Genomic DNA, 23,591 nt, shown 5'->3' with positions numbered 1-23,591 from the left:
GATAATTATTCTGTTTTTATTTCTTTGTTTTTGGTTTTCCAGGTAACAGTTAATGGGACAGATGTACGACAAATGAACTTAAGCTGGCTCAGAAACCGAATAGGCTTTGTTCAACAAAAATCAGTTCTTTTTGGAGCCACAATATACGAATCATTACGTCACGGTTTACCAAATGTATTACAACTAGAAATAACTAATGTGAGCAGAACTGTAGATGCTCATGACGCAATTATGAAACTTCCGAAGGTTAGTAAATATAATTATGAAACTTCCGAAGGTTAGTAAATATGTAATCAGGATTCGTATGTGGTAAAAAAAATCATTTTTCCTGTCTGAATATAAATTAGATAAAATTTTTGTTGTTTTGATTATTTTAAGTAAAATAGTCTGTTTGCTGATAAATTAGTCGAAATTATTACACACAGTTCCATGGACTGGACTTCGTTGATATATATTAAAATTGATATCAAGAGTGGGAAATGGAAGGACAGAGACGTTTAGGACCTTTGGTTTTGTTTGACTGTTTGTTAAATATTTTCCATTATGTTTTCATTTCTCTTTGGCTATTTTCCCAGTGTCCTAGTACAAACCCTAGTAATGCCGCATTTCGATTATTGTGACGTTCTGTTAAGTGACCTAAGTTCTGAGCTGTCAGTCAAGTTACAGCGAGTTCAGAATATGTGCGTCAGATACGTGTGCAACATTCGACGGTATGATCACATATCACCGTCTTTCGCAAGTCTCTCGTGGCTTCGACTTAAAGAATGTAGAACTTTACACTCCTTGTCATTGCTCTTTCGAATTCTGCACACTTCAACACCAAATTATCTTTCGTCTCGTTTCTCTTATCTATACTCTAACCACGACATAAATACCAGATCACTTATCTGTGGCGCGTTAAGTATACCTCTTCATAGAACATCTCGTTATTCATAATCTTTTACAGTCTCCACCTCGCGACGATGAAATTCCCTGTCACAAAGTATTAGGGGCTGCAAGACAATAAACACTTTTAAAAACAGCTTAAAAGATAACCTTCTTAGCATTTCACTCCAATCATACTGACTTAAACTATCACTGTCTACATTGTTACTCCTTCCTTTAGACATGCATCCTGATAGTGCTGTATTTTCAAAATTGTCTCATAATAATCTCTTTCTATTATCTAACGTTATTTGAAATATATTAACATTCTATGTATTTTAGCTTAATTCTGTTACATAGTTTGTATTTCAGTGTTTAATTAATAGTTCATAGTATTTTGTTGTTTAATTCGTAAATAACTCTTGTATACATGTAGCTCTTATCTAAATCAAAATTGTTGAATTCTTTGTAAGTTGATACATATGTATATATACTTTTTGCTGGTTGAGTGGAAGAGAAGGCCTTACGGCCTTAAGTCTGCCTGCTAAAATAAATCATTATTATTATTATTATTATTATTATTATTATTATTATTATTATTATTATTATTATTATTATTATTATTATTAACTCACCACTTCACAAAATGAATACTTTAGATTATTAATTCTCGAAAACAGAAATTTATTTTGGTCAGAGGCCATACCTGTATTACCCGCTAATTTAAATTACTTACTTGTTTAGAAAGTACTGCGGCATTTTTTTTTACAAACTGCTGACTACTGCAGTACTGCTGGTTGCCTAAGGAGTAGGGTGAAGCTCATAGTATCTTGATACCTCCTCTCATATTCGAACATTGCACGACACTAGTACATATACATACATAGTGTTCTGCCAAATGGCATGTCTTTCACTGCAAACCTAGCATTCTCCAATCTTTTCTATTTTCCGACTTCCTCTTAGTCTCCGCATATAATCCATATATCTTAATGTCACCAGCCTCATGGTCTAGTGGTCAGAGCTTCTGGCTATAGTTCATGAGGTGCCGGTTCGATTCCCGGTTAGAGCACAGGAATTTTTCCTTAAAGGGGATTATTCCTGTGTTCGTCCATGGTCTGGAATTTAGGTTAAGTGTAGATTTAAGACCTCTCCTGGCACCACATTATCATAATCATCCTATCACATCATCGGGGTAATGTAACTCCGCCTTCCAGGTGCCCCAACCTCAGAAGTGGGTCACAACTAAGCCACGGCCAGGAGAGAAGACCAGAAATGTCGGAAGACAACCTGGTGGCATTGGATAAAAAAAAAATATATCTTAATGTCGTGTATCATCTGATACTGTATATTCTTCTGTCCCGAATTCTTCTCCCATTCACCATTCCTTCCAGTGCATCCTTCAGTAGGCAGTTTCTTCTCAGCCAGTGATCCAACCAATTCCTTTTCCTCTTCCTGATCAGTTTCAGCATCATTCTTTCTTCACCCACTCTTTCCAACACAGCTTCATTTTTTATTCTGTCTGTCCATTTCACACGCTCTATCCTTCTCCATATCCACATTTCAAATGCTTCTAGTCACATCTCTTCACTTTTTTGTAAAGTACTTTCTTTTATGTGCATATATAGGAAGCAATGACATTATAGCTGAAATCTTTTAATTTGATACTTGTCACCAGCAATATAATTCAGCACTGAATCATGAATTGGCAGAGGATTTAAGGCAGCGATTGGCGGTGGCAAGAGTGCTGCTCCATAAGCCACGCATCCTCATGCTGGACAATGCTGCTTCTCACCTCACCTCATACGAGGAGGTGAAACTCATCCAGTCCATACTAAAAGTGAGTGCACTTCTTTTTACAGTAATGCTTGCATTAACTCTTTAAGATAAAACACTCTTGTTGGACGATTTTGTGAAACAACGCATATCCATTTAGCCTAAATTAAAGTGATATTCTCGAAATAGCTAACTTTAATTATTATACAGAATCATCATTCTTATCTGGACTTGCTTACAGCAAGACTCAACGGGAGACTCATTGTTTGCCCTGCTTGCTTTCTGGTCCTGAATTAATATAATTCTTCTTTGTGAGTCTGTTATAAAATATTAAAAATATGTTTAGTCTATTATGTTCAGATTGTGTAACAATCTTTATTCTTAATTTAGCATCATGGACGCAAGACAATGCTAATTGTATCATCACGGATTTCAACAATGAAAATGGCAGATAAGATTCTCCACATAAAAGATGGCGTTGTAGTCGAGGAGGGTAAGTTCGAAGAGCTGATGCTGCGGAAAGGAGACTTCTATCGAACAGTGAAGCAGACAACCACTCTGAACAGCAGGATGAAACCGGAACGAAGTGATGACAGTATTGACGATTGTGAGTTTGGTGTAGGCCTAAATCATTACACTAGTATTTAAGTTTTGACTGAATTTAGCAAGAATTACATATTATTATGCAACAGAACTATGGAAATTGAGTGAAGTTGTAAATATTAATTCAGAAAACAAACCGAAACGTATCTGTCAGTCATTTAGACTGCAAAAAAAAAAAAAAAAAAAACAAAAAAAAAAATACTTTGGGCCTGTAGTACAAAATCTAACATTTTTAGTCACCCAGAAATTATATTGATCTGGAGCCATCTTATAGTCCCTCTCCTTACCACTTTATATGTGCAGTCACTGAAACATAAAGTGGCCAGACATGTTTTTTCAACTGAGTGCCAAACAGTACAGTTGTTGGCATAAATTCAACATGTATATGAAGCATTATGTGATATACAGAAATATGCATTGTAATCAAGATTTATAATGTTGAAAAGTCATATTTATGTGTGTAAATATTTGTTGATTGGAAAAAAATATACCAGTAGACTTATTAGAGATAACATTAATATATGGTAACCAACTTCAACGTTATACTCCTGCAGTTTCGTGTTCAATCCTTGACTGTAACTGTCATTTTTATTATTATTACATCTTTCTAATTTGAACCTGCATTACTCAGAATTGTAAGTTCTTAAATACATTTTGGAAAAATTATGTAGCCCTGAAAAGGGCTGTTTCTGATTGTCCATTCTATATGGTACCACTGACCTCTGTCATCAGCAACTTCTTGTAATCGAGTGGAAAAGGATACACTAATTTTAATACTCACGGACCCATATTATAGGATTGAAACAGTATATACCCCAGAATAATAATTTATAATATTGCCATATATAATAATTACGGTACATGACTAGCCTTATCACTATGTGTGCTATTCTATAATGAATGAATGATGGGAATACGGACAAAATATTTAAAACATTCGCGTTAAATGAAATCGTCATAAATTCAATAATAATTTATAGATTGTGGCTAAAATTTGTTTTTCTTTTTTAATGCAACTCATAGTCTGTTTGATATTTTTTTCACAACTACAATTATTGCGTAACTTTAATATTATGAAAACGTTGATGATGGAATATCAAATAAAAGATATTAAAATGAAAAGTGTTAAAAAAGTTTACATAAATTTAATTGCCGGTACTGAAAATTTTGAACAATTTTTATAACTTTACGAACAGAAGACAAATACAAATGTAATACCGGTACCGTAACTCGTAAAAATGTTTGATCCTGATGAGTTATGTGAACCAGATCTTTCAAGGAATTTCATTGAACTAAATGATCTTTGTCTATTATATATCGAGCTTTATTACACATTTTGTGATTTACCTGTGCTTGAATTTCTGTAGTTATTGCCATTTACTGGGTTGTTGGGTGTTTGTTAAATTTGGCAATGTGAGGAGGAATTCACATTTTGTTTTTGTGTTATTTCAAATCCTTTCTTGAAAAATTGCCAGCGATTTCATTCACAATAAACCAAAATTTGCCAGACTCGCTTTAAATAAGATGATTTTCTTTAATTTTTTAAGGTTAATTGTATTACATTGTATAGTAGGTAATAGAATAATATTTCATTATTGTTACCAAAAAGACAAACTAGAATGAAATAGTTAGACAAAATGTTCTTGGTAAGACGAGTTTAATTTTCGTTGTAGTTGATCCAGTTCCTTGTGACAAATTGATGCAGATGTCAAACTTGAGTTCATACAACCGCACTCTGCTCAACGATAGAGTAACTTCTAGTGACATGATGCATCACGATACAGTTCACATCAGCCGCTTTGCCCTGCCACTTGACTTTTCTAAGAAGCCAGATTTAACTGGTGTGCAGGTAAATTATAAATTATGTTTTTTGTAATATCTTTATACACTGCTCTGTCATTACAGGAGAAAGCCATTGTCTACCTACTTAGATGTAAAATGCGGAGCAAGTCTCCTGCAATTGGCAAGCATTATGGTTAAGTATGCTAGAGGAAATGATCATTGAAGTGGACAAAGTAAGCAGTTCAGTAGGACTCACAATGAATCCCACAAAAACAAAGTTATGACCAATGGAACACAAGACCCTATTCAAATTCAACAATCACCACTTGAGTATGTGCAGCAGTATGTGTACCTCGGGCAAAGCATCTCCTAAACAAGAACACGGAGAATGAAATCAAACGCAGAATAGGACTGGCATGGAACAAATTTTGGTCGCTCAAATTCCTACTCATGGACAAACGGCAAAAAGCAAGTACGAAAGCTGAAATCCTAGACAAATGTGTCATGCCGACATTACTCTATGGCTGTCAAACGTGATCCTTGACAGAAAAACAGAAAAAACAGCTACAGGTTTGTCAAAGTAGAATGGAAAGGAAGATCCTAAATGTTTCACTAAGAGACAGACTCAGAAACGAGGAAATAAGAAGAAGGACAAAATTGCGCGATGTGGTAGAAAGGGCAGAAAACCTAAAATGGAAATGGGGCGGCCACGTAGCACGTATGGACCACCAGAAATGGACGAATCGCATCACAATGTGGGACCCGAGAGAAGGATGACGGCACGTGGGACGACAAAAAACCAGATGGGCGGACTGCTTCAGAACCAGAGCGGGAAGTCAATGGTCGAGAGTGGCACGAGACAGAGAAGTATGGAGGCAGCTGGCACCAAACATGAATCAACAAGCACCAGATAGGACAGAAAGTCAACGACAGTGAGTGTAATTCGTGCGAAGTGATATGAGGAAGTGTGGGAGATGAGTATAGTAGAAATGATCGAAGAGGGAAGTCAGGAACAGTGAAACGAAGAAATATCAGTAATATGACCAAGCTCCCAAGGACTCACTCACCTTAGGAGCCTACTTATGAGCAATTCCCTGTAACAACAGGAGACCCTTGCCCTTACGGGATGTGTACGGGCTAAATTTATTATTATTATTATTATTATTATTATTATTATTATTATTATTATTATTATTGTTAAGTACAGCATGAAAATCCAGGAATATTATGGACAGTAAAAAATCGATCATACAGGAATGGGTATTTAAGAGTAGTAATTCATAAAAAAAAGCGAACCTGGTATCGGTACAATGTTAATACTAATTAATTTAATTTATTCTATAAAATATAATAAGTAAATAAAGATAAAGAAAGAAATATTACCTTAAACTCTCCAGCAATATCCTTAATATTTGCGCGGTTTTCAAGGCATTGAATAATATTTACTTTTTGTGAATATGTTTGTGACATGATGCCTTATCAGTATGCGGGGGCTTGAATTCTCATCACAAAAACAGACCACGTTATACTATTTTGTTGCTTTCTTTAGACTCAGCCATATTCTACTAAATCAGTGGAGCAAGGTATTACAGTGACTATGTAACAGGTTCATTAACAGTGAATGAATATTGAACAACGTGAACAAAATTATAAGAATATAGGCATTCAAAAACGTAGTATACAATATAAGCCTAGAAGTGAAGTGATTATTGGGAGTTTGGTAAACACTAGCCAAAGCTCTAATCTAACGTAACCTAACCTAACCAAACCTAATCTAACCCAATCCAATACAAATTTTCCAGTTATTTATATCACTTTGTTCATGTGACAGCACTTTAATGAGTGAAGTTTTTGTAAATAAGTAAATAATAATTCTTCAAAGTTTTGTGCCCAAGGGCAGGTCTTTCACTGCAAACCCAGCAGTCTTCAATCTTTCTTATTTTCTGCCTTCCTCTTAGTTACCTCATGTGATCCATATACCTTAATATCGTCTGTTATCTGATATCATCATCTGCCCCGAAGTCTTCTCTCAGTCACCATTCCTTTCAGTGCATCCTTCAGTAGGCAGTTTCTTCTCAGCAGTGACCCAACCAATTCCTTTTTCTCTTCCTGATCAGCTTCAGCATTATTCTTTCTTCACTCATTCTTTCCAACACAGCTTCATTTTTTATTATGTCTGTCCACTTCACGTGCTCCATTCTTCTCCATATCCACATTTGAAATGCTTCGAGTTGCTTCTCTTCAATTCTTCGTAATTAAATAATAATAATAATAATAATAATAATAATAATAATAATAATAATAATAATGATAATTTAGTTATTTATTTATTTATTTACTTACTTACTTATTTAATGTGCTGTACAACAGCCAGTGGCCAATTACAATTCTGCACAAAGAATATAACAAAAATATTAGCAATGATATAAATTACAATAAAAGTACAATGGAATAATTAAAATAATGGCAATAAGAACACATTAAAGCAATAACCAGAGGACACAATACATCTACATATGCCGAACACATAACTAATGCTAACCACACATACAATAACATGGAAATCCTACACATACAACCCAAAAACCAAAAACTCAACATGCTAGAACAATATGAAATATACAGACACACTAAAACACACCCTGATCAAATTCTCAACACACAGATCAATTTCAGAACACACACACACTATTTGACACCACATTTCAACACTTTTCAACAATCGAACGCACGCACACAACAGGCAGCGAAGTTCGAGATGACGCCGAGATCTAGTAGGCTCTGAGGATGGTGTGAAGAAGCACCGAAACAGCTGTAAGCCTCACATGCTTACACAATTAACATGAGTAAGATCGCCATTTAATCAATTATTTATATTCAAGTGTTAAAAGTTGTGTACGAAAGATTCAACATGAATAAAATAAAATAATAATAATAATAATAATAATATATTATTATTATTATTATTGTTATTGTTATTGTTATTGTTGTTATTATTGTAATTATTATTATTATTATTATTATTATTATTATTATTATTATTATTATTATTATTATTATTATTATTATTTTGTGTTTTTATGGTCTGAATGTCTGTGTATCAATTCTTGCAGGCAACAGAATTGCAACAATTTTCTTGGATAGAAATTCTGAAGATGAATAGCAATGAATGGCCGGCTTTGTTCACTGCCTGCCTGGCAGCCGTGGTAACAGGATTGAGCCTGCCAGCCTATGCTGTGCTGTTTGGGGAGTGTCTTGGTGTAAGTGACACAAGACATCTAACTCAGTAATAGGGTCTGCTTATTCTCTTTTAATGTTTAGAGTGGTACAATTTATGGTATATGGAGTTTACTCTATAGTAATGCAAAGTACAAAATCATAATACAAAATCGATTTAGAAAAGTTCATCATCTGATACCACAGGGTGGGAACATGTAGACTGACAAGTTTCCTAGTCCATAGCCAACAATGTGTAAGGAATTCGCCATCATATTTATACCAAGTGCACAAATTAAAAACGGATATCATTTAATTCGAGACCGGTTGATATGAGTCAGAGGCTGAGCTGTCAAGTGTCCGGCAATGGAAACTAACCAACAAACCAACTATACTTAAAGTAGCATTCTGTAAGTGACTGCATGGAATTTATATTGAGAAATTAAATTCCTATAATTTTTTGTCTTCCAAAATTGATAGATTCTTTGATGTAGTAGTAAGGGGAAGACACTGGTGAAATATGGGAGAATTTTATAATTTTTTTTTTCACTTAAAAACGCCATTACTATGTGTACTTTCATTCCACAAAAAAAGGAATTTGTTCAATTCTACTTTTAAGTTGGTTTTAAAAACTGTTTTTACAATGTGTGTGTGGGCTATAGAACGAAAATATTACATACCGGCAGTTTTAAATTGCAGTTTACCATTAAATTTTATTTTATCTTATTTATTTATTTTTTATTATTATTCTTTTTTTTTAGTCCACACCTGTGGAGTAACGGTCAGCGCGTCTGGCCGCGAAACCAGGTGGCCCGGGTTCGAATCCTGGTTGGGGCAAGTTACCTGGTTGAGGTTTTTTTCGGGGTTTTCCCTCAACCCAATACGAGCAAATGCTGGGTAACTTTCGGTGCTGGACCCCGGACTCATTTCACAGGCATTATCACCTTCATTTCATTCAGACGCTAAATACCTAGATATTGATACAGTGTCATAAAATAACCCAATAAAATTGTTTTTTTAAAAGTATTTCTGATCCTATATTTTATAGTAAATATTGACCTACCTTTATGAAAATTTCAGGCACGAAGACACCATCCTCTGGATCGGTCCCAAATATCGATTTTGTACAAGTTTGTTTGTGCCCCGAAATATTAATTTTTATTATTGTCAAATTAAAAAAAAATTAATTTTAAATTTTAAAGGCAATAATTACAAAATTAAAGAGTAAATAGGAAAGATGATACTAGGGGTTATTTCTCTAACTATTCTGCAGCACATATTAAAATTTTATAAATCTAGAATTAAATTTGACTGAAAACAGTATTAAAAAAGAAAATACAAATTTATTATTCAAAAACTAGAAAATTAATTACTTTCAAATATTCCATATTTCAATACAATGGCAATGGGAAGATAGTGTGAAAATTTAGTTGAAATCTGTATTAAAATAGGAAAGATGTTTTGAAAGTTAACAGAGTGTCCCCTTAAATATGATTGATCTTACTGTCGACTTGAACAATAATAAGGTACCAGTATTTGCTTTGTTAAAATTATTAGATTTCTTGAACATGTGAGCAACTCTGTCTTACTGATTGCAGGTGATTGCATTGAAATCTTCTCGAGAATTTGAAGACAATGTTAGCTTCTTCACACAAATGTTTCTTCTAGCTGGGATCGTATCAGGATTAGCCATGACAGTGCAGGTAACCTTATCTACGAAAATTACTTAAGTATTATTGATACCATACCGTATTGTAGTTGTGATTGATTCTATGAAAATATCTTAGTCAACTTTGATTAGCGAGGCAGACTTATCAGCATGATGAAAGTAAGAGAATTACCAGTACAGAATGGTAGCTGGGAAGATAGAAATGAATGGAGGAAGATAATTTCAGTTGTATAAAAATTAGGCAAAGGAAGATGTAATTACATTATAACCTGTGTGATAATGACGATGATGATGGTGATGGTGATTATGACAACTAGAATGATGATAATGATCTAGTACCGGTATCCATTGTATTACCGTAGTTTTAAGAACTTCTTAGTATGTCTACCTTCGTAGAACACCTACCTTAATTCTTCTTGTCAGTATTTCAGCATGGAATGTCAATTCTCTAGATATTCGGCTAATGATGTACCTCTAATATTATCATATTGTTCTAACAATTTCTCAGACAATACTTTTACATTCACCCTGTCAGAATTTGAGCATGGAAAGTCACTGCTCTAGATATTCGGCCAATGATGCACCTCTAATGTTGTAACTAGATTCTGGATTTATATGCACTAGAAGTTAAGAATAACACCGAGTGTAGATGAATGGATGTGATGTTGGTCAAAAAGATTTTTGAGCCTGGTTCACAAGACTCCGAAATGTAATAATAGAGAACTTTATCACGAGGACTACACAATGCATCTTGTAAACTGTGTGCTGATTTGTTAGGAAGATTAAAGACTGTTAACAGTACCAAAGGGAGATACTGAATGATAAGAATCGTATCTAAAAGGAGTGGTGGGGGAGCATGGATTTTATGTTTATAAACTATACCAACCAACAATATTAACTTTTAGTGCATATAAATCCAGGTTATAGTTATCACTACTGGGTGTTCATTTCAAAGTGTGTCATGACGTTACTGTTGTGAGTTAGCGATTTGAAGCGAGTTTCAGCTTTTATGTCAGAGAAGTTGCCTATTAATCAAGGCGTTCAATCTGAACTTGAGAACGTGTACGGTATAACTTGAACGTCGTAGCAACAGATGGCAGTCTGTAAAGTCTGTGTGCTACCATAACCTCTTTCGAACTGTGTTTTGCGCAGGCAAGTCATACGCAGGGTATTTGTTATCATCAGTTGCGTACGGCAACATTCCACAATACAAATCAAATGCTCCATGTCATGTTGACCATCGAAGTTAATGTCAACAAATACGTAAGTAATCGTCTTAACCCTCTCCACATATCCCGACAGTAAGAAAAAAACTCACCTCAGTACGTGTTTCCAAACAGTTCACATTCCTGCCACTACAGGTGTTACCGTACGTATCAGTAAGTACTCTTCAGAATGAACGCTGTACTTGCTAGGCAACTTCTCTGGCACATAAGTAATACGCCTCTGTGGAAGTGTAGGAAGATTGAATTCTCTAGGCTCAACGACTAGCCACATGACGGCATACAGCGAGCCATGACACACTTTGAACTGAACACGCAATATTGTTTTGAGAGCCATCAGTGAGTGGTGTCCACAGGGATACGTGACCTCCATATCAGGCAGCAAGCTCACCAAGAGGCTGCGGAAGGCCGCTTTTGAGGCGATATTGAGGCAAGAGATGGCGTGGTTCGACGAAGAAGCCAATGACCTGGACTCACTGCTGCGTATCCTTCGTGTGGACGCCATCAACGCACGCTCTGTGAGTACGCCTGCTTTTCTGCATGTCCCGCCTGCCTTTCGCGTACTTACATTCAGCTGAGCCACGTTTGTTGCAGATGTCAGGCGAGCGTTTGGCCATCCTGACAGAGGCTGCAAGTCTTGCCATCGCGATCATCATCCTTGCCATCTTTTACAACTGGAAGCTCGGTCTGTGCATCTCCGTCTTCGTACCCTTCGTGACGATGGCCTTCATCTACCAAAACCAAATCCTCATGGAGCACACCTTCCATGAGGGGACGGAACTGCTCAAAACCAAAGTGGTGATGCACTCAATTCTTCCTAATGTAGTTAGCTGCAGTCATTATGAGCTCTTGTAAACATTAGAGACATACAGTCGACTCCTGATAATTCATGTGCGGTTAATTCGTGATACTTACTTTTGGGGGAGGGGGGGCGTTGTTTTCGTTTTTACTCTCTCCCCCTCTCTCCCTCCCTCCCTCCCCCCACTCCAACATTTTTGACCAGAGTTGCCAACTGTAGCATAATTATGCTACACATAGCAGAATTCACGTCTCGTAGCATGTACAATGTGTCCCACTCGCTATCGAACCTGGAATTTATTTTAATAATTCCAATAGGCCTACTAATGAAAATATTGATCATTGTTATGTGGCGCAACTTGGAATAGCAACAGTGTGCTTGTACGCTGGCTTCTTTGTGATTGTTGCGTTGCGTGTGTAATCATTGATTGTTGATTGTGTTTATTCATAATTGGAGTGTATTGGAAAACAGACTCAATACAGTTCAGTTCGTAGAAAGACGAGTAGAGCAATTTAAATGAATTGGTATAGTATTCTAGAAGAGCGTGTGTTTATTATTCGAATGTATTGGAAGACAGACAGTTTATAAGAACAAACCACGAACCATAGACGCTTTGAAAGAAAACATCATCACAGAGATCCAGGCAATAAACGCGGACATTCTAGCGAAGACATTCTATAATATTAAGTTAACATGGAACAACCATTTGAAATACATTTCTGAAAAAGCTCGTAAAAGATTCTCCCTTCTAAAAAGACTAGTAGGAAAGAAATGGGGATGCTCTAGGAATACTTTGAACACTACATACAAAATGTTTATACAGCCAGTGCTGACATACTGCGGAGAAATTTTAATTACTTCACCTTTCATAAACGAAATAGAATATGTTCAAAACCAAGCTCTCAGACTCATTACTGGTGGAATCAAAATAACTCCAATAGATTCTATGAGATTCCTCACTAATATTAACAGCATCAAAATGACAATAGAAGAAAAAGCACTGATTCAATATGAAAAACTTAGTAGATTACCAGGAAACAATTGGCACTCATACAGTCCTCTCTGTAGATTGAAAACTCAAAAAAATTTCATATCCATTGTTCAAGAATTAAAACAGAAAATCAATATCCCGAATTTAAAAGCAAACCTACAAATTAAACCAAACCCTTTAACTCTATTAAATATAGAATATAATCTAAATTTAACAGAAGAAATACTAAAATCAGAAGTAAACACTGAAATACTGAAACAATTGTCTTTACAGACAATTAATATTAGGTACCCTCCACAAAACTGGCTTCATTTATATACTGACGGATCCTTGATCTCCAGAGAACAAGGTGCCGGTGCAGGTGTTATGTGCTGTCTCTTCTCACTTTATAGATCTCTTGGGTATGGAACAACAAGTTTTGATGGAGAAATCATTGCAATAAGTGAAAGTCTCAGGAATCTTCTATGCCACATCAATAAATTTAGGAATGCAGTTATATTGTCAGACTCCAAAGCAGCTATTCTATCAATCGTCTTTAAACACACACCTTCATCTCAAACAGCAGAAATAACTAAAATGCTCTCTCAATTATTATCACTCAATAAAAGAATTGTATTCCAATGGATACCATCCCACTGTGGAATCCTGGGAAACGAGAATGCGGATGCTTTAGCAAAGAAGGGCAGTACTGCTACTTTACAGACCTGTTACTAAATCTACGAATTACTCTGTGAAAAGATTTATTGAATCTACATACTTAGACTTCAACAAACAAAATTCGATAACACAATCTCAAGGGAAAAAATGGAACTCTCTGCATCAAAATCCTCAGTTAATTCCCGATTTACCAAGAAAATTGTCTGTAGCTGCATTTAGATTGGCAACAGGCCATGATTGTTTGGCCAAACACCTGCATAGAATTGGAATATATCAGTCCCCTAACTGCTCATTGTGCAACTCAAACCAAGAAATGGATTCGGAACACCTCAAAATCTGTGCTTCAGTGGCTGGTCATGATAATATCTTTGAAAAATATTGGAGTGCAAGAGGTCAAATGACTTTATTGTCAAATGCCTGGCATTAGAAAACAACAACAACAAATAATAATACAAATTTTTGCGGATATTTTGCGGAAGTTCGTGCATTAAATACCGTTAATTATCGGGGATCGACTGTAGTTGTTTCACTTTGGGCACATCCTCAGCCAACTGTGATGCCCTCATACCCTCATGGCTACAATTAGTGGAAACAATTCTGAAAAATCGATTTTCGTGTACAGTATTTGACCGAATATCACAGCTATGATAACTTTCTTAGCTGAAAGGAGCTTATAATCATGACACTGTGTGTAGTCGGCCTGGTTGGCAGAATTGGTATAGCGCTGCCCTTCTATGCCCGAGGTTGCGGGTTCGATCCCGGACCAGGTCGACCGCATTTAAGTGTGCTTAAATGCGACAGGCTCATGTCAGTAGATTTACTGGCATGTAAAAAAACTCCGGTAGAAGAATAATGTTTATGCTCGACCATGCCGAAATGTAGTAATTATACACCTGGTAGTAGCCCTTTAATGCACCTCATTAAAGTACACCTATTCATTAAAGTTCAGGTGTTCAGCCAATGACAAATCACCTTTGTACCATTATAAAACCGCAAGTATCGATTATTCTCGGATATGCAATCGAAAGACAATTAGCGAAAAGTCACGGACGCTGGAAATCCAATACTGTCGCAGAAGGTTATGTTCTGTTACTATAATAATTAGCGTTAATTGTAAATAATATTCAAATAAATTCAATTCGTCATCTCGTTTTTCAATTCTAAATCAATTTCCAGGTTATATCAATATTAATGTTCATGTTATTCTCTAGATTATATCAAGGTCACTGTCATTCGTCCCTCGGAAAAAATCAATACTTTCGCGTCTGCGCACATCTCACAATTTAGAAGGTCACTTCCGCTCTTCACTTACATAACCATAACATGAATACTTATGAATAATTTCAAGTTAGAAATATGGTCGAGCATAAAAAGTCGTATGAAACTTGCCTATAATGGTAATTAAGACGCTTGTATGAAAATTATGAAACTCGCTTGTGCTCATTTCATAAACAAACATACTTGCGTCTTAATTACTACCATTATAGGCTCGTTGCATAATGTACTATTGTCACCCCCTTTAAAATGATTTGTCTGAAGATAGAGATGTAATTTGAAATTTAAAAGTGTGGGCGGAAGATGAAGGGATGCAACAGAAAAGTCAATCAGCATTGGTTTTGAACTTCCCCCTCGAAAACTAACTGCACAACTAAATTATTCAATGTGGGAAGTTTTGAAATGAACACATGGTATACCGGTATTATTGTTAAATGTGGCGAAAGTTCAAGATAAAGAAATCGGTGTAATATTAAATTGTAATGTAATTTTAGCAGATAGTGGACGAAGCTGTAACCAACATCAGGGTAGTGGCGGGGCTGTGCATGCAGGGCTACTTCCTGGACCAGTACCGGACAGTGCTGCTGCAGATGCACCGCCGGCTGCTAAGGTCACTGTTTGTGCGCGGGGTCATGTATGGGCTCGCAGTGTCACTACCCTGTTACTCTTACGCAGCCTGCACGTTCTTCGGCGCCTATCTGCTACAGAAGCAGGAGATAGAATATGATAATGTCTTCAAGTGAGCTCCTGATGTTGTTGCCATTGTTACTATTATTATTGATCATTGTGACGTACACATTTGTATTCATCCAGATTTAATTCTTGGCGAGAGACATGGGGATCTATTTCCATTATTCATTTTCTTTTGTTATAAAATATTCTTCCAAGTACTGGTACAGTATGATGGCAATGCTATCTGAAAGATGACCTTGGAGTGTGTGTTTATATGTATCTTAGAATAGATAGTACTCGTTCAATTTAATTTTTTTTTTTTCCATAGAACAGTGGTTCCCAAAGAGTCACACCCATTGGGGGATCGTGTAAAGAGCTGAGGGGGGGGGTACGCGAGATAATTTACAAAATAAAACAAAAAAAGCTTTATTAACGTACATTTATGTCGTATTTAAAATTTTAAACAATGATGAACATTAAAATAAAAAAAAATATTTCCGTAGTTATGAAATAAAAAATAATTAATAGAATATATATATGCCTACTTTTCAAAAAGTAGCTTCTCAGATCTGGACTCTGTGTTCGTAGTCACACACCGATATTATCAATTTCAAGGAGATTTCTCGCTTTTGTTTTGTTGGCAATCATAGACGAGAAACTTATTTTGCATAAATACGAGGTTGCAAATGTTATAAAAAATTGATCCAAAATTGATCTACACTCTGCACTGCTCACCAAAAATCTTGTACTTCTTCAGGACTCTAATCTCAGTCTGTGTAGTTAGAAGCTGTCACTGATAATAATTAGACCTCAGGGGTATGAATTTATTTTCCTATTGATATTTTCCTTAGAGTGTCTGAGGCGTTGGTGCTTGGAACTATCATGATCGGTCAGCTGGTGGCATTCAGTCCCAGCTTGCTGCAGGCGAAGCTGTCAGCCACCAAGATCATACAGCTATTGAAGCGACAGCCTGAGATCTACAGCCCCTCCCCCACGCTCAGGGGCAAGTGGGTGAGTAGCAACATTTGGTGAGGAGGAATGGATTTTATGATATTTATGTGCACGTAACACTTACAATGGGAGTCCACAGTGTTCCAGACACCGATTTTGTTGAAATTTCATGAGGTCAATTTAGATAATTATATGGACAAGCAATATCCATTCGAAAATCTTGTCAAATGGGCGTTAATGTTCGAGATTGTATCTTTTGAACCTTCTTCTACATCTTATAAATCCTTATGGAGGGAGTCAGAGCACTAATGACTTCCATACTTCCATAGGCTAAACCAGTGGTATTCAATCTTTTTTACTAGCATATCCCCAAAATACATTTTTGTTTACCTTGATATCCCAAACTACATTGCAATTATGTAATAAATATGATATGATATATGATATATGATATGATATGAAATGATATGATATGATATGATATGATATGATATGATATGATATATGATATATGATATATGATGTGATATATGATATGATTTATGATATGATATATGATATGATATGATATGATATATTTGGTCAGCACTTCTTTACATGTAATGGTGTACCTCACATTTCTGTATCCGGTGCCACCATTAACATATTATTACAATAACACATTATTTGCAGTACACGTCTACACAGATACTCCCAATTATACTATGTACCTTTTTTGTTACTTGTTCAATCTCCCCTTCAGTATTTTCATTTGCTATTCTCTATTTGATCATTAATCCTAATATACACTAAAATTAACTACTATTCACTAAAATTTCAAATTCACTTATTCTCTATAAATTATCATATTGAATTATTTGCCCTATTTGTTCTTTGACCTTTTCTCCTATTTTTCTCTTATATTCATTTACTGTTCCAACGTTCAAAATGTTAGTACTAATTTTAAGCAGTCACTTGTTCATTTCTCTTAACCCTTTTTCACTATTTTCACTCATTCCTCTTTGCGCTCACTTTCACTTTCTGACTATTCCACTTACACCTAATCCTTTCGCATACTCTCACTTACTATAAATACTTATATTTATCTCTACACATCAGCTTATACGCTTCCTCTCTCCCCTATACTTCTCGTTCAATTACAATTTCCCTTTACTAATACTTTTTGATCACATCCACATTTTTTAATCATATCTAATACCTTTGCTACATCCTCAGCTGTCGCAGGTTCTGACCTTTCTTTACTGTTCGTCTCTGCTTTCTTTCTATCTCTTTCTATTTCTTTCTTCTTCTTCTATTCCTTTTTTATTTTTCCCCCCAACGCTTTCACTTTCACATCCTAGATTTGCACTTACACTGGCACCCTTAATCTTTTCACTACTTTCTTCCCTATCACTTCCTGACTCTTGGTTATGTAATAAATAACAGAAAACTATGATTGATGTTGGATGCAAAATAAATTATCATTATTATTATTATTATTATTATTATTATTATTATTATACACAGTAGGGCTACTTATTAATACAATAATAATAGTAGATCTAATGAATTATGTAAAATGTTATTGAAGCAAGGGAAAACAAGAGTTGATATTATAAATTGCAATAATTATCATGACGTAGGTGTAATAAAATGTCAAGATTTTTACATATCTAGTCAGTGGGATTCGTACCCCTTAAGACAACCCCACGAATAAATAAATCAATCAATCAATAATGTATCCAGCTATTTGCTGACAACATAAAGTCCACTATAGTCCACTGTAGTATCTTCACGAGAAATGAGGGGTATTTTGATCGGTGTTCATTATAGATGCCTGTTGCTAGTAGCCAGAGTTGGGGTGTAGTCAACGAATAAATAAATAAAATAACATTACACGTACCATAGATTGAATACCACTGAATTAGACTATTAATCGTGAGGTTAGTGGATCGAATATAATTTTTGCTCATTTTTATAGTTACGAGTATACTGCTGTGACTCAGTTCCCAGAGCGTCGTCTGTTAAAAACAGGTTTCACCACGAGAAGGTGAGAATGGGATTTGAGTAGGAGAGGTTATGGAATACACTTCACTACTCCTTGCAACTTTGACTGATGAATGTACTATTAGTGATATTCGTAAAAAAAATAGTGTTTAACTCAGAACATTGCCAAATTTGCAAAAAAACAGGATAAACAAGCAAATTAGCGACAAATCGTGATCGTAAAACGTGTCTACAGAACGAGTCTCTTTCATACTTACAACAATTTTAACTCTCTGACTTAGTATAAATCTGTGAAAAAACCATTTTCGAAACTCGAGTGTCCCTATCTACAGGGAAGAATAATGTTTGAAATTACTTAGAACTAAGAGAAATCTCCTCACCTCCTGAGACAATGCTGTATTGTTGCAGAAAGTAGGCGGAAATATAACATTCCATCAGGTTGATTTCCGGCACGCCAGCACTCCATGTTTGCCAGTGCTCAGAGCTTTCAACTTGCACGTGCGGGAAGGGCAGGTTGTAGCCCTGGTGGGACCAATCGGGTCTGGCTTCTCTGTGCCCATACAGCTGCTCATGCGTTTCTACAGCCCTTCATCAGGTACTGTGGTAAGTACAAGATGTACCGGAACAGTGGGAAGCTAGAGAGAAACCATTAAAAGAAGAAAATAGGTACCTTTATTTCACTCTAAAGGCAGATCTGAAATATATCTTAGTTATCTTTTCATAGTTATGAGTAGAAATTTAAGAAATAATTTCTTTGGCGGCAGGATGTTCTATATTACTTCGAATACATGGTATATAATGAGGCCACTTACAGCCTAAGAAATAAGTGAACATTAACATGGATTCGGACACCTCAAAATCTGTGCCTCAGTGGCTTACTTACTTACTTTCTTTCTTTCTTTCTTTCTTTCTTCTTTCTTTCTTTCTTTCTCTCTTTCTTTCTTTCTTTCTTTCAAGGAACCCGGAGGTTCATTGCCGCCCTCACGTAAGCCCGCCATTGGTCCCTATCCTGAGCAAGATTAATCCATTCTCTGTCATCATATTCCACCTCCCTCAAATCCATTTTAATATTATCTTCCCATCTACGTCTCGGCCTCCCTAAAGGTCTTTTTCCCTCCGGCCTGCCAACTAACACTCTATATACATTTCTGGATTCGCCCATACGTGCTACATGCCCTGCCCATCTCAAACGTCTGGATTTAATGTTCCTAATTATGTCAGGTGAAGAATACAATGCGTGAAGTTCTGTGTTGTGTAACTTTCTCCATTCTCCTGTAACTTCATCCCTCTTAGCCCCAAATATTTTCCTAAGCACCTTATTCTCAAACACCCTTAACCTATGTTCCTCTCTCAAAGTGAGAGCCCAAGTTTCACAACCATAAAGAACAACCGGTAATAGAACTGTTTTATAAATTCTAACTTTCAGATTTTTAGACAGCAGACTGGATGATAAAAGTTTCTCAACCGAATAATAACAGGCATTTCCCATATTTATTCTGTGTTTAATTTCCTCCCGAGTGTCATTTATATTTGTTACTGTTCCTCCAAGATATTTGAACTTCTCCACCTCTTCAAAAGATAAATTTCAAATTTTTATATTTCCATTTCGTACAATATTCTCGTCACGAGACATAATCATATACTTTGTCTTTTCGGGATTTACTTCCAAACCTATCTCGTTACTTGCTTCCAGTAAAATTCCCGTGTTTTCCCTAATCGTTTGTGGATTTTCTCCTAATATGCCTCAGTGGCTGGCCATGATAATATCTTTGAAAAATATTGGAGTGCAAGAGGTCAAATGACTTTATTGTCAAACACCTGGCATTAGAAAACAACAACAACAACAACAACAACAACAACAACATTGACAACAGTCGTGAAAATTAACATCTGGAACCCCTCTCATGAATTCTGTTTGTCCTTTAAATGAAATTTTTATACCATTGTTTAATAAGTGATATTATTTCAGGATTAATATTTATTACAGTAAAACTCCGTTTTAGCATTCCTGTTTTTAAGGAATAATCTGTTAAGTCCCAGCCAAATTACCATAAGAATAATGTGATTAATTCCTGCTTTTAAGGAAAATCCCACTTTTAAGAAATAGTTTTCAAATGAATTTCGTGATAATGAAGCCAGCATATTCGATAGTGCATCTCAACTGATAATAATGTAGTAATACGGTGCATTATGGTGGTATTATTCTTAATAGTTCTTTATGGTCTTGTTATGCATTGCTTTCCAAGTTTTTAATTAATTTTATGCCGTTTATGCATGGTTATAATGGCAATTAAATGGAAGAAATTAACTATTGGACACAGAGTGAAAATAATAAGGGATGTCGAGATTAATCCTCAAATAACACTATCGCATATGGCAAAAAAGTGTGGTTTGCCAACTACTTCATTGTGGGGAATAATGAAGAAGGAAGAAGAAATTTTCAATGCCGAGTTTCAGTGTAGTTTGGGTTCAACCTGTGTCTCACCATTTGAAGAGTTAGAATAGTTATTTATGGTACTTGTGAGGTAAGTGCATCTTTATTGCACGAGTGGAAAGATTTAAGCACGAGGCATCAGCCGAGTGCTTAAATTACACGAGTGCAATAAAGATCACGCTCACAAGTACCATACGTAATTTTATCCATGACCATAACGAAAAATTATGTTTTATAAAAGAAAATATGTTGAAAATAAGTCCTCGTGTAATCACATACCATGGCAAGGATTTTAGAATCAATACGTATACTAGGTAGGTCATGATGTAGGAGGCCATGATTAGTAAAGAATGGTATCTAAGGCGTTGGATAAATAACAAATTATAATTAATTATATAATTTTAATATATTTTTTTCATTTTAAACGTGTATTTTCGTCTTTTTGAAGTTTCAGGGATTATTTAGAAGTGTTCACGGGACTATTGTGATTAAAATAATTTCACATTTTACTTCTGTAAACTTAAGAGAATATTAAAACTTAAATAATCATCGTGTCTGTTTAGCTCAGTTGGCTAACGTATGTTGTTTTAAAATCCTATAAACCCAACTTCGCAGGTTCAAGTCTCCTCGCATCCCAAAATGTAAATTATTAGAAAATTTTAAAAAGATGCATATTAGATATGGATGTAATGTACAAATTACGACGTAGCAGATAGAGAAAAGAGAAGGAGATTGAGTGTATGTATATTTAAGAAATGGCAATAAAGAAGTAGAGGTAGTGACATCTAGTAACTAATATATTAACTTCTTGAGTAATAGTTCAATGGAAAAGTATACGTGTGTACCCGGGTACTAGGAAAATACTAATGAACTGTGAGATAAAGTTCAAACTGTGAGGTAAAGTCTTTATCTCACTAGTGGAATAAAGTAATGTTGAATAAAAGCCTACTTTACAAACGCAAAAGTATTTAGTAAAGGCATGTTTTTCGTTATGCTCATGGATAAAATATATTATAATTAAATATATTGTAAATAATAATTGTGGGTCAAATTAAATAATTATAATGTTTGGTATACAACACACATGTTAGTACTAGTTATTTTAGCCTTTTCTTCCCATTTTATGTAAACTCCCTTTTAAGAAAAACTCCTATTAAGGGGGGAGGGGAGTACTCTCTCAGAGATTCGTTAAAAAGGAGTTCTGCTGTATGTCTTTATTATTATGCCTAGTGATACAGGGCTTTGGAGAGGTTATTAGCGAAGAAGAAGAGTGCTAAAAAGTGAGTGCAAGAAAGTTATGGGTGACAAAAGTGTAAGAAAAGGAACAGAGAAGAAAGTGTTAAGTGTGAGAAAATAGTGTAATAAGATAAGACTATCAAACAGTGAATACAAGAGAATTAAAGTGAAAAAAAAATCTGAACAAATGAGAATGGAATGAGAGAGAAATTGCAAGTGTAATTAAGTGAATTAGATATTTCATGTTTTTCAATGTTATGGGTTGGGAGTAGTATCAGGGGTACTATAACTGTAGGAGTATTAAAGAAATAAATTTATGGAAAGAGATAATAGAATAGGAAATTTAGGAGTGAAGCGAAGAGAATGGGATCAATACATAAATAAACAGAGGATAGAAAAAAAATAAGTGATGTAAGTGTTGTAAAATAGAGTAAACGGAAAAGTTAGCAAGTAATGTAGGAGAAAATAGCTGGAAAATAATGATTAAGAGTAGGTAGGATGTGAGGGTAGAGAAGAAAATAAATAAAAAATGCAAATTATTAAGGAAGGAATATGCAATATTTAATAGGTGAGCGAGAAATGGAAGGGAGACAGTCTAGGTAGGAGGGAGAGAATAGAAGAGGATAGAGAGGGAAGGACATAGAGCAATTCAGTTATAACAGAACATTAGAAAGTAATCAAGAAATACTCGGCAAAGAATACATTAATAGAAAAGAGTTGTATGTATTAAAGGGATGGTAGATCGAAAAACAGAAATGTGAAGGTCCACCATAACTGTGAATTGTAAAGTTGACTGACAAATATATCATATCATTATGCCTAGTGATACATAGAAATTGCTTACAAATGAGAAAAAAGCGTTCTTTCTTATAATAAGCAAAGCAATTTTGTTTCATCCTATCTCATTTGTTACGTAACAGAACAAAAGAATCCGCAAATGTGATCTGTTTAATTAGTAATTCGCATGGTTTTTGTTTTCATAATAGTATATCATAAAATTAGTTTATGCTCGACCATGCCGAAATGTAGTAATTATACACCTGGTAGCAGACCTTTAATGCGTGTCATTAAAGATCAGGTCTTTCAGCCAATGACGACTCAGGTTACAACTGTTCAGCCAATGACAGGTCAGCTTTCTACCGTTATAAAACCGCAAGTATCGATTATTCTCGGATATGCAATCGAAAGAGAATTAGCGAAAAGTCACAGAGGCTGGAAATCCAATACTGTCGCAGAAGGTTATGTTCTGTTACTATAATAATTAGCGTTAATTGTAAATAATATTCAAATAAATTCAATTTGTCATCTCGTTTTTCAATGTCTAATTTAATGTCAATGTTATCTCTGTAGGTTCTTATGGCCTAGCAAGGTCAATGTGGACATCTGTTCCTCGGAAAAAATCAATACTTTCGTGTCTGCGCACATCTCACAACATACGGGACATTGCTAAAAAAATAATA

At 35.2% G+C, this 23,591-nt stretch overlaps 1 protein-coding gene and 1 long non-coding RNA gene across 2 annotated transcripts in view; one reads left to right on the top strand and one right to left on the bottom strand.

The window, feature by feature from the left end:
- Positions 1–18,954, bottom strand: part of LOC138701021 (uncharacterized) — a 28,863-nt gene extending 9,909 nt beyond the window's left edge. Inside the window, exon 1 of the long non-coding RNA XR_011332424.1 lies at positions 18,842–18,954. This is a non-coding gene — a long non-coding RNA (uncharacterized lncRNA). The remainder of the gene's footprint in view (positions 1–18,841) is intronic.
- The window catches only part of LOC138701016 (ATP-dependent translocase ABCB1-like), a 60,402-nt gene that overhangs the window by 18,219 nt on the left and 18,592 nt on the right, over positions 1–23,591 (top strand). The window contains exons 11-21 of the mRNA XM_069827512.1: positions 43–246; positions 2,540–2,701; positions 3,028–3,244; positions 4,914–5,089; positions 8,136–8,282; positions 9,837–9,941; positions 11,487–11,648; positions 11,725–11,928; positions 15,350–15,591; positions 16,376–16,535; positions 18,870–19,064. Coding sequence (XP_069683613.1) covers positions 43–246; positions 2,540–2,701; positions 3,028–3,244; positions 4,914–5,089; positions 8,136–8,282; positions 9,837–9,941; positions 11,487–11,648; positions 11,725–11,928; positions 15,350–15,591; positions 16,376–16,535; positions 18,870–19,064 — 1,974 coding nt within the window. The remainder of the gene's footprint in view (positions 1–42; positions 247–2,539; positions 2,702–3,027; positions 3,245–4,913; positions 5,090–8,135; positions 8,283–9,836; positions 9,942–11,486; positions 11,649–11,724; positions 11,929–15,349; positions 15,592–16,375; positions 16,536–18,869; positions 19,065–23,591) is intronic.

Source organism: Periplaneta americana, chromosome 6, assembly GCF_040183065.1.
Source record: "Periplaneta americana isolate PAMFEO1 chromosome 6, P.americana_PAMFEO1_priV1, whole genome shotgun sequence".
Lineage (NCBI taxonomy): Eukaryota > Metazoa > Arthropoda > Insecta > Blattodea > Blattidae > Periplaneta > Periplaneta americana.
This window is presented reverse-complemented; position numbering and strand designations above follow the sequence as displayed.